Source organism: Anopheles coustani, chromosome X, assembly GCF_943734705.1.
Source record: "Anopheles coustani chromosome X, idAnoCousDA_361_x.2, whole genome shotgun sequence".
In the NCBI taxonomy this organism is placed as follows: Eukaryota; Metazoa; Arthropoda; class Insecta; order Diptera; family Culicidae; genus Anopheles; species Anopheles coustani.
The window spans coordinates 1,234,277-1,245,531 of NC_071290.1; the positions used below are offsets into that span (position 1 = coordinate 1,234,277).

The 11,255-nt window shown below is 54.8% G+C and overlaps 2 protein-coding genes across 3 annotated transcripts in view; both read left to right on the plus strand.

The window, feature by feature from the left end:
- The window catches only part of LOC131269783 (uncharacterized), a 96,969-nt gene extending 94,063 nt beyond the window's left edge, over window positions 1-2,906 (plus strand). For both annotated transcript variants that reach the window (XM_058272298.1, XM_058272299.1), the window contains one exon: window positions 2,772-2,906. The gene's annotated coding sequence lies outside the window, so the exon portion shown is untranslated. The remainder of the gene's footprint in view (window positions 1-2,771) is intronic.
- LOC131269747 (slit homolog 1 protein) lies at window positions 2,897-10,533 on the plus strand. Its single transcript, XM_058272255.1, has 5 exons — window positions 2,897-3,395; window positions 4,432-4,742; window positions 4,832-7,826; window positions 9,433-9,722; window positions 9,802-10,533. Exons 1-5 carry the CDS (start codon window positions 3,068-3,070, stop codon window positions 10,531-10,533), a joined length of 4,656 nt encoding a protein of 1,551 aa, XP_058128238.1. The 5' UTR covers window positions 2,897-3,067.
- The last annotated feature ends 722 nt before the right edge of the window (window positions 10,534-11,255 follow it).

Sequence of the window (11,255 nt, forward strand, 5' to 3'; positions counted from 1 at the left end):
GTTTGGTGGACGCGTGTGCGGGGGGTGAGGGCAGGGTGGGGGTTGGGCGCGAAACTCAGCAATCAGGACTCCCCAGCGGCGGAAACGGCGCATTAAGCCTGTCGGAGTTTCTTCCGGCGGGAAGAGAAGCCGGGAAACGGAAGTGAGCTCGGGAAATGGGGTGGGCAAAGGGGGGTGGGGGGGAACGTACAGGAACGGGGTTTTGGGGCAAAAAATCGGAAAAAAAGATGGCAGCAAGAAAACCGCTCAACAGATCCTCCCGCAGAATTTTCCGGCATTTTCGGTTACGATTCCCTCCCCGATTGTATTGAGTGTGTGTGTGTGTGTGTGATTTTTCGGTCCCGGTCGCTCATCGGCAAGATACAGCAGTTCCATTCCACGGTTGGGCGATTTCCCCCCCCCGTCCATGAAAACCCCGAAACACAAGCACATTGCACGGTGGCGAAGTAGATTACGTGATAAATTTTCCTCTTCTCGTTAGCGGTGTATTTTATTTTGCCCGATGCCAACTTTTTCGGGCTTGGCGTTTCGGGCCGTAGTTAACGGTTTTAAACAGGGGACTTGTTGAGTTTTTGAAGGCGATATCGATCCACCCCGTGCGGAAAATGCAATGCAGCGCTCCACGCTGGGAAAACTTAAAGAGAGAAGGATGTGTAGGACACTGAAGAAAAAGAAAACAACCAGGAAAAAGCTAGCCGCTGGATGGAACATAAAACAAAAGGAGAATAACTACCGAACGCCCCATAGAGGGCACTCTCGTGTGTTGAAATAAATCGTGGAAAAAGGACGAACGCGAACGGAGTGAAACTCGAAAGCGAGCGAGCTTCAAAACGACGACCGTTGCACACCACGTGCATCTCATCATCGACGCGTCGGTGCGGAAAATCGTTGGTCATAGTTCGCCGCCCCGATTCGTGCGATGAGGCGCGAGGGGGGGGGGTCCGTTTTCCCACCGTATGTGTGTTTGTTTGTGTCGCGCTGTGTGTGCACGTAATGAGGCGTGTAGTAGTTATCTGAAGTAGGGAAGGCTTCGCCCGTAGGAAAAGTTTCCCGGCGGGGGGGAAAGGGAGCTCCAGAATCCCGAATAGGCTCGGTGCCTCCGTGGATCTCACCCCACTTCCACCGGGTTCTCCCTTGGTGGGGGGGTTCATGGAACCATTGGAACTAATTGTCGAATTTCGGGACCCGAGCCGTCGGGTTTGTTTCGGGCCGTAATCAGGCGAACAATTTATTTTCCGCTCTCGTATAAATGGAAACCGCTTTCGGTTGGAATGATGTGGAACCAGAGGTGGGGGGAACCAGTGGAAAATCAGCGTGTGGATGTCGGCACGAGCCCCCCTCCGGAAGTGGCGTTCAGGGTGCGACCGGTTTTAAAAGCGAGCCATCGAGTTCATCGTCTCGACCCCGAGCGGTTGGCGCGGTTTTTCCGCCCACCCGCCCACGGCGTGATTTTCCACCGATCGCGCACGGTTGAAGTAGGAATATGATTCTATCCCGAGCGAACGCGGTGCTCGAAATTGTTGAACGCAATTGTTGGGCGTGTGATCACGGTTCATTTCGAGGCAGCCGAAAAACTCTAATGCACATTGAACTAAAACTTCGGCAGAAGAAATATACACGCCAAATGCCGAAGGTAATAATGTGCACTAAACTAAAGCGTACAATAAACTTTGTAGTTGGTCTTCTTGAGAGAAGAACTTCCCCAGTTCTTATATCCCAGTACGAAGGCAAACAGTGTAACCTACTTGAAGTTGTTTACAATCTACGGAGTACATTCGTTGGAAGGTTAACCCGGCCTGTTTCCATTTTCCTTTTCCGTTTTCATTTTTCCTTCTGCGAGATACGTACGTAATTTCTAACGCGATCCAAGGGGGGTACTTTAGAGATCCATGATCCGAGAAGCGCCGATTATTGGAACAAATGATCCCTTGCAACATGCCCGGTCAGCTATTTTTGTTAACCACAGTTTCATCCGATTTTTATTGTTGATCTAGCTGTCCAGGCTCCATGTCGCTTGCTTGGCTATCTCTCAATCAGTTGGACGCCCCGATGTGGACGAGTTGATTTAGGACGCTCGACGGTCCCGGCAGACAGTTTACGACCGCTTCCCCCCTCACCCAATCCGTTCTCGTATCATGCTGCTATAGCCAAGTGGAGTTTGCGATGCTCTTAGCAGGAGCTTTGAAGCAGGTCAATATTGTCGTAAGAGCCCGTTGGGCCCTTCCTGCCGGTGACGTCCGATATCGGTTGACTCTCGTAGCGCCAACACAAACACCCCTTTTCGACATTTAAATTTCGCAAACTGCTCCCCAAGTGAAAGTTTTACCCTTCGCCGGAAGTATGTTCGGATATTCACCATCACCACCACCACGCTCTCCACCCGGAGTTCCCGGGATGCGTTTGCCTCCCAGCTCTGGGATTCATCGCCGTCCACTTTGTCGGGGGAGGGGGGGTAGAGCACTCCGTCCACTCCATCCATCCGGAGGACATCAAATTCTTCCGCCGAACGACGTCGATTCCGGCTGATAAGGTTTCCGTATATCTTGATAAAGTTCCGCTCGCCCGTCGCAACCGAGGGCGTTTGACGTTTTACGAGCCCATGAAGAGTGAGCGTCCGTCGTAGACTCGGCCTCTCGAAGAGTTGGTAGGAACTTTGCAGATTCAATTTTGCATATCTGTTTTTGCGTCGCTATATTGGTAAATATATTGTATACTGAAATCCAATGACCAATGGAAACTACCTCTATTTTTGTTCTCTCCTTTTCCTCTAGAACTGTATTTTGATACTGTTCGAGGGAAACATCGAGCAAACGTCAACATTCAGGGTGAAGTCTGCGAGTTAGCGTAAGTAAGCAAGTGCAATTCAGTGCGAGACGGTAAAATAGAGCTTCACCTTCACCTCAAACACCTCGTATCACCTACCCGGATCCCGTCCACTCCATCGTTACCGCAGACGGAATAGCCCGGAATGCCCGGCTGTAATCGCGGTGTCAGTAGCAGGCGCTCCCCGGATCAGTCGTGCGTGTGTAGTGAGTAGCGGTGTGGGTGCAAGTACAGTAGCGGCGTAATGGTGCGACGGTTGTGGTGGTGTGGCCAACACCCGGTACGCTGGTGCGAGGGTCGCTGGCTGGTCGTGGCGTTGCTGCTGCTCGTGCAGTGTCTCGCCAGTGGCCAGATGCAGCTGCGAAGCTCGGGAAGCGAGCCGGCGACGCGATACCGCAGTGAGGTAGCCGATTCACCGGACGCTGGAGGTGCTGCCGGTCGCCAACAGCCGGCGAAAGGAAAGGCCCCGAAGCAGCTGTCCGAGCCGGCGCAGCTGTCCTTCGTCCCGAACGACATCGAGTGTCCCACCTTCGCCGAGAACTCGGCCTGCCCGTGCTACAAGTTTGAGGATGGTAAGTATTTAGAGGTTAGTCCAAATTTCACGCTAGAGCTCCAATGCAACCTTTCAGACTTTAGACATTCGGGCGGTGCAGTGTGTGGACTGCAACCCTCAAAATAGACATATTGCTCATCGAAACATACAGATTTGCCATAGAATGTTGTAGCACAATGTTGCCGAGTCGAGAGCTCGAAAGAAAGGCGCATGGCGGTCTTGAGGTTATCAAGACTTTTTTCAAGTGCTAAGAGCATTATGAGAGTATAAAAATTCGCACAAAAAAGGAAACAACCCCGAGAGACAAGACCCTGTTCATGGTACACAGCAAACGCTGGACTCCGTACAAGACGAACACACCGACACCGGGCAAATTGCTCTTCCGTCTCGTCTACTTTATCACTCCTCCTCCGATTCACTTTGCGGCGCTTCATCACTCGCTCTGGTGCTATCAGTCGTATGTCGGCGGAAAAAAGGGGGGAAAAACACCAATCCCCGGATTAGTGGCCGGTTGTGTATGTTTCCAATCACGTGCAGCGGCGTCCGGCGGAGGAGCGTAGGTGAAGCGGAAAATTGTGGCGTCACCCGCAAAGTCCTGTTGCTTTTCGAGCCGGTTTTCGCAAAACGCTTCGTCTACGCGTCTGTCACGGTCGGTGCTAGCCGTCGGAGGAGGGTAGCTTCCATTGTCTTACCGTTAGCATGTTTTTCGAGTGATGTAGTTCTGTTTTTTTTTTTTTTTGTTTCGCCAACTTCCGGTCGTATGGAACCGGCATAAAGGTTTGGATTTGTCATGTTTTTCTCGTCTTACCTCTGACAAGAGTGAGGACACCATATATCTTGTGCTTTTCACGATTGGGTTTAGTTCAGAAAAGGGACTCAGTGTGGATTGTGGAGGATTACAAATTCCTCAGAGGGATGGCCTGAGGAACAGCGACATTGCAACGGGGCTCAAGTGCCAATGGCAAGAAGTGCCAGTCATTCGTTGGATTGCTAGTTGATGGCTTTGAATGACAATAATGCTGAGTACTCCCGCCCACCTCCAACCCTCCCGACAGGTATTTTTCTCGAATGTCCCGGCATTACGCTGGCCGCATTGCGTTCGACTCTGCAGGTCATCTCCTCCCCGGTGCAGTCGCTGTCGGTGTACGATTTCGACCGCTCGGTAAAGACGCTCACGGTGGAGCTGTTCGGAGGGGGCGCGGCCGGGCCCAGCCAGGAGCTGCTTGGCGCGGGTGGTGGAGCAAACATCAGCATCCGGCACCTGCAGTTCTCCCACTCCAGCCTACAGCAGCTGAAACCGAACGCGCTGCACCCGTTGCGAGCTCACCTGGAGAGTTTGAGTATCATCAACGGCAAGTTGACACAAGTAAGTGCGTTTGTTAGGCCTCTTCTCCGTAGACACTCGGGTTGAGGATGGCGTTTTGGTGTGAGTTTACTAATTTCTTCCCACGACAGGTGCCCACTAAAGCCATCATCGGACTGAAGAAGCTGATGGTAGTAGACTTCGATTCGAATGAGATAGCCGCGGTGGACGAGTACGCCTTCCACGGGCTGCATCTGGTGAAGCTCAACCTGAAGAGCAACCGCATCGAGCGGGTTCCCATGAATGGGTTCGCCGGGCTCGAGGATACGCTGACCGAGCTGGACCTGTCCGAGAACCGGTTGCGTCAGTTCCCGACGCTAGCGCTGCGTCGCCTGGAGAACCTGCGCCTGGTACGATTGTCCATGAACGATATCGCCTCACTGGAGCAGGATGATAGCTACACCCGGTTCGGGGCGCTCTCGTTTCTCGACCTGAGCCTGAATAACTTCGTCGAGCTGTACGCCGACATTTTCGGCGCGTTTCCCATGCTGAAGACGCTCTCGCTGTACAACAACTTCATCGAGATGATCCACCGCGATGCGTTCGTGTCACTGAAGGAGCTGCAGTCGCTCGACCTGAGCCACAACAAGATCGTGTACCTCGATCCGCAGATCTTCGCCGGCAACCGGCGACTGCACACGGTCGACCTGAGCCGCAACCACGTACACTACGTGAACGGGGTGTTCGCCAACCTGCCGCTGCTACGCGAGATCTTCCTGAGCGAGAACAACGTGCTCGAGCTGACGGACGACTGCTTCGCCAACTCGACTAGCGTCAAGGTCATCTACCTCGAGCACAACTCCATCCAGCGGCTCGACGGCGACACGCTGGCGACGCTCGGCAGCCTCGAGCAGCTGTTCCTGAGTAACAATCTGATCCAAAAGGTACCGGCACAGTTTTTCGAGGCGACACCCGAGCTCAACTCGCTCGCACTGGATGGGAACGCGATCGTCGAGCTGGACGTTCGGTTGTTCCAGCGACTCGGAAAGCTACGCGAGATTCGGCTGAACGACAACCGGCTGCAGCAGATCCGGGAAGCATTGTTTGCCCCGGTCGAGGAGCTGATGGAGCTGCACCTGCAAAACAACGACCTGCGCGTGATCGAGCGGGGTGCGTTCCACAACTGTCGCCTGCTGCAGTACATCAATCTGCAGAACAACGGGCTCGAGGAGATCGACACCATATTCGCTGGGGGGAAGTTTGGCGGGGGGGTTGCCAACCAGTCCCCGCTGATGGCGGTCACGACGCACGGTAAGCTCATCACCACCAAGGGGACCGCACTGATTGACCACTTCGAAGATTCGGCTGGCGGAAAAGGGCAAGAGTCGGCACTGCTCTCGATTCAGCTCAACTTGAACGCGCTCAAGTATCTGCACGGGCAGGCGTTCCGTGGCCAGACCAGTGTGCAGATGGTGTGGTTAGAAGACAACCAGCTGAAGTCGCTTGATCGGATGCTGTTCGTGGAGATGGTGCACCTGGAAAAGTTGTACCTGCGCAACAACACGCTGCTCTCGATCGAGGTCGGCACCTTCGATCCGCTGGTGCGGCTGAAGTACCTCGATCTCAGCCACAACCGACTGAGCGACCTCAAGGAGGAACTATTCCGCAGCCTAGCCGAGCTGGACGAGCTTCACCTCAGTCACAATCTGTTCGAAGCGCTGCGGGCGAACGTTTTCCGAAAGCTGCGTGGCTTGCGCGTGCTGGACCTGAGCCACAACAACCTGCAGACACTCGGTGTCGATACGTTCCAGTCGGCGCTGCCAGTGAGCGTCATCAACCTACGACGGTGTAACTTGACACGCCTGGAGCCGGGTGTGTTCCGCGGGTTGAGCAATCTGAACGAACTGACACTGGACGAGAACCAGCTTTCGGCTGCCGAGCTGCTGCAAATTGAGGCTAGCTCGATGCGTACGCTGCGGCTCGGTTCGAACAACTTCACCCAGCTGAAGGAGGGCGTGTTGGAGCGTATGCCATCGCTGCAGATGCTCTACCTGGAGCGGTGCGACATCCAGGATCTCCCGTACACGGTGCTGCAGAAGAATGTCAACCTGGTCAAGCTGGACCTGAGCTACAACCGACTGCGGACACTCAGGCGCAACACGTTCTTCGGGTTGAACGTGTTCAAGGAGTTAAGACTGCACAGCAACCAGATAGCGGACTTTCCGCACCTCGCCCTGCTGAACGTGTCCACGCTGGAGATTTTAACGCTCTCGCACAATCAGCTGACGATAGTCGACTTCTACAAGCTGACCGGGTTGCCGAACCTGCGTACCTTGGACTTGCATTCGAACAGCATCACCTCGCTGACGGGGTTCACGGTCGATACGCTTCCGCACCTTGATACGCTTGACCTGAGCGGCAACTTGCTGCTGGCGCTTCCGGAGAACTTCTTCAAACACTCGATCAGCCTGCAGCGCATCGATCTATCGCTCAATCGCTTCAATCAAATCCCCAACCTCGCCCTCTCGGAGGCTTCCCTGGCCCGGCTTGCCTGGCTCAACCTGACCGGCAACCCGCTGCAACGTATCTCGGTCGACGCGGACCAGCAGCGCTACCCGCACCTCAAGGAACTGTACATCAGCCTCACCAACCTATCGATCGTGACCAGCAAGGACTTCGAGATCTACCCGGCCGTGCAGAGCCTGCATCTCGTGCAGAACCGCATCAACCGAATCTCGCCGGGCGCGTTCGGTGCCCTCACCAACCTGCAGCTGCTCGATCTGAGCGTGAACGAGCTCGAGATTCTACCGAAGGAGCGCCTGCAGGGTTTGCGCCTGCTCGAGATACTCAACATCTCCACGAACAGCATCAAGGAGCTGGACGAGTTCACGCAGGACCTGCAGAAGCTGCGCATCCTGGACGCGTCCTCCAACCAGCTCGAGCGCATCCAGAAGAACTCGCTGCGCCACCTGGTGGCGCTCCAGGAACTGTACCTGTACGGCAATCGGCTGATTACCGTCTCCTCCGACGCGTTCCGCACGCTGCGTGCCCTCACGACGCTCGACCTGCGGAAGAACTACTTCGAGTACGCTCCGCTGCGTGCTCTCAAGCCGCTGGAAACGCACCTGCAACAGCTACGGATCGAAGGTATGTATCGATACCCATTATAGTTTTTCAACATCTGTTCGAAAACATAAGGTCCCTGGTATCTCTTATCCCAGGAAGGATGATAAACAAGCTAACCATGGCTAGTTTTATACATGTCGAAAGTATGCGTGCGTGTGTGGTTGTCCTCACCAAGTTTGGCTCTGAGGCCATATGGCAAATGCTTGGTTGTAACGGATCACTCTACTTTCTATTTGCCATTTGGTCAACCGTATTCCGTCGGGGACGTTTCTGGGTCTCTTTTTTGTAACCTGCCCTAAGGAGGAGCTGGCAACATACACACACACAGAAAGGAAAAATCCCTGAAAAAAAGGAACATCCCTTACAGTAGGCAAGTAGTTGACTTGTTCGCTAACTCCCAACGGTAGGGGACCGAACCGAGGTGGCTCAACAAGTTGGGAACTGAACACCCGGGAAACACTTCCTAACAAGTCCTTCCAACCTCCCCACCCACCAACCCCTAAAGGCAGGCTCTAGACCGCATTGACCACTGAAGGGACGAACAATCAAAACCACTCCCGCCCACCCGCACTTCCGTTTTCGTGCAAAACCTCAAGGAATCACCCTCATGCAGCCACCACCAAGGTTCGCCGTCCAGAGCTGGTGTCGTTGGTCGGAGTTTTAGCGCCCGGAGGAAAAGTTTTGCGTCGGAAAGCACGTTCCCTCCCTCCAGGCTCACAACTCCCAGCGTTCGAACCGGTTCGATTTGCGACCTGTTGTTGCCACCGGGTGCTTGCGGCCAACCCGGCGCGACGCGGGTAAAGTTGTGAGTGAAATGTGTGTTCGGCAAACGGAAACCGCCGGCAGAACGGGGTTTCCGGTGAGCGGGACGTGAAGGGCCGGATCGGAGAAACGCAAACAAACAGAAAAACCAATGCACGAAACGGAAGGTTTTGATAGTTCGTCATAAATAATCATTGACCTCTTGATTGCACACTTCGCCGGTCGCCGGTTTGGATCACAGCCAGGATCTCTCAGGTTCGTTTAAAAAGTCGCCCGCCCGTTTGAAACCGCAACGCCCCGCCTGCCTGATGGGGCGTTTCGGGGGCAGTTTGAGTTTTCGATCTCGCCTAACGGTTACGATAATGGGTCGTTCATTAGCGGGCGGCAGGCGACGGAACCAGCTGTCGTGTGGCGTGATGGGAATGGGTGACAGCCTTCTCTATCGGTTACACAATCTGGCGCTTTGTTTGACGTCGACTCGACAAAAGTTGAACGCGCGCGTCGTTGTAAGATTATCGTGCAATTGGAAACTTCGCTTTTCGCGTGACGTTAGGTCGTGGCCATTTCCATGGAAGAAAACGGGCAATTGAAATGAGTCGCGGAGCGTTATTGCACCATCGAGAGTAGTACTCATCGCGAAGTTATCAACCCGTAGCGCAGTGTTCGGGAAAATCGATATGAGGACGGGCGCTGCAAGATGTTTGTCTCTGTATATGGATTTCTCCGACTGTCTTCAGCATGAGGGCTGTCTCTCTCTCTCTCTCTCGGCAGTCATCGCACCTTAAACTCCTTAAGTCCCTAAAAGGTTACCACGAAGTCGTCATAAATAAGTACAAAATCTTGTTTCCCTCTGTTTCGGCAACAGACAACCCTCTGATGTGCTCGTGCGACACACAGGAGCTGTGGGAGTGGCTCAGCGATCACCGGAAGTGGGCCCGCGGGTACGAGAACGTACGGTGTGAGCAGCCGGCCGAGGCGCAGGGCAAACTGCTGCTGACGATGGAACCGCAGGAGTTCTGTGACGTGCCGCTCATCCTGAAGATTGCCATACAGGACATCCAGCCGTACTCGGTGCTGGTGTCGTGGCAGAGCCGGGAGCACTCCGGTTTGCACGGCTACCACATCATCTACTACTCGCTGGACGCCATGGAGGATGTAAGTGTTGAGTCAGCTGTGTGTATGAGTAGTCTCTAACTATCTATTTCTTCCTCTCATTTGGTTACGTCTTGTTTAGATGCGCGGAAAGACGATGAACCGATCGTCGAACTCGGCCCGATTGAACCGGTTGGCGTCCAACACGCGCTACCTGATCTGCGTGCTCGGCCTCGGTAATTGGTTGACGTACCACAGCGACATCAACTCGCTACTCAATCAGTCCAATCAGCTGCAGAATCAGATCCTGAACAGCGGCTCGGCGGTGCACAGCCGGTACGCGAGCGGTGACCTGGATGCGTCGCTCTCCAACACCCTGCTGTCGCTGCTGACCGACTCGCCGACGACGCGCTGTACCGAGGTGCGCACCCTGGACGCAACCGGACCGAATCCGCTGGCCGAGGTGGACGGGATGTCGAGCCAGAGCATCATCCACTCGATCCTGACGCGCCGGCTCGGGCTGATCGTCGGCTGCTGCCTCGGCATCGTCGTCTTCATCGTGCTCGTGTCCGTGCTCGGCTGGCTGAAGATCAAGAAGCAGCGGCTCGAGGCGGCCAAGCGCCAGCAGCAGCCGCACCAGCCGGAGTTCATCTCCTACCGCCATTTCTCCATCCCGAACGACGAGCACGGGCGCGACGGGGTGCACGGTGGTAGCGGTGCCGTCGTTCACAGCAGCGGCGGCGGCGTCGTGGCCGCCAACTTCCTCGACGGCCACCCGTCGTTCATCTCCGGCGCCGTCCTCGGCACCACCACCACCATGAACGGGGGCGGCACGGTCGACGAGACGAAGAAAATCTTCCTCACCGATAGTTGAAATGAGCGACCGGTGCGGGGTCGTCGTCGTCGTCGGTGGTGGTGGTGGTGGTCGAAGAAGAATCCACACGAACAAACCGATGGGACCGATTGCAGGCTAAGACCGACCCCGACATACGAAGAGCGCACTTAGAGGCTTTTTGGTGCTTAGCTAACTTCATCCCTCCCGCACTCTCTCTCTCACACACACACACACACACACTCTTTCTTCATCACTACAAACATCCACCCTGACGCCTTCCCATCCCGTGGTCTCAGTCAATTAAGCGCGATCGAGTATTACACCACCGGTGGATAGAGTTCCGTTTCATCGGGTTTGCAACCCAGTGCTCGCCAGAGTACCTCCTTAACAAACCCTCCTGGCAAACAAGTGGGTGGGACGGACCGGAGACTGGGTGGGTGAGCTCTCGGTCGGCGGGACAAACAATTTACCGGCACGCCGCGGCGCGCCCAGTGAAGCGAACCAAAAGACGCTATACGGCAAAGTGGTACAACAATCAATTCCGAGCGCGAAACACAAATAAACAAACAAACAAACAGACCACGGTCTGAGGTGCCCCCCGGTAGGAGAGAGAGAGGGGAACGGCCACGGTAAAATTCAAACGGAATGGGTTGGAGAAGTTGTTTAAGCTGGCGAGTTTGTTTCTTTTCCCTCATTGCTTTTGCGTTGCGAAGTAGGAAACGATCGGGAAGCGAATGACGATGAAATTTGTAAGCACGACG

What these genes read in the sequence shown, in the direction of transcription:
- LOC131269747 (XM_058272255.1), top strand. Translation starts at nt 3,068, where the DNA reads ATGGTGCGACGGTTGTGGTGGTGTGGCCAACACCCGGTACGCTGGTGC. An exon ending in GTGCTACAAGTTTGAGGATG is followed by an intron (nt 3,396 to 4,431) that starts GTAAGTATTTAG and finishes CCCTCCCGACAG; the next exon opens with GTATTTTTCTCGAATGTCCC. An exon ending in CGCTGGACGCCATGGAGGAT is followed by an intron (nt 9,723 to 9,801) that starts GTAAGTGTTGAG and finishes CGTCTTGTTTAG; the next exon opens with ATGCGCGGAAAGACGATGAA.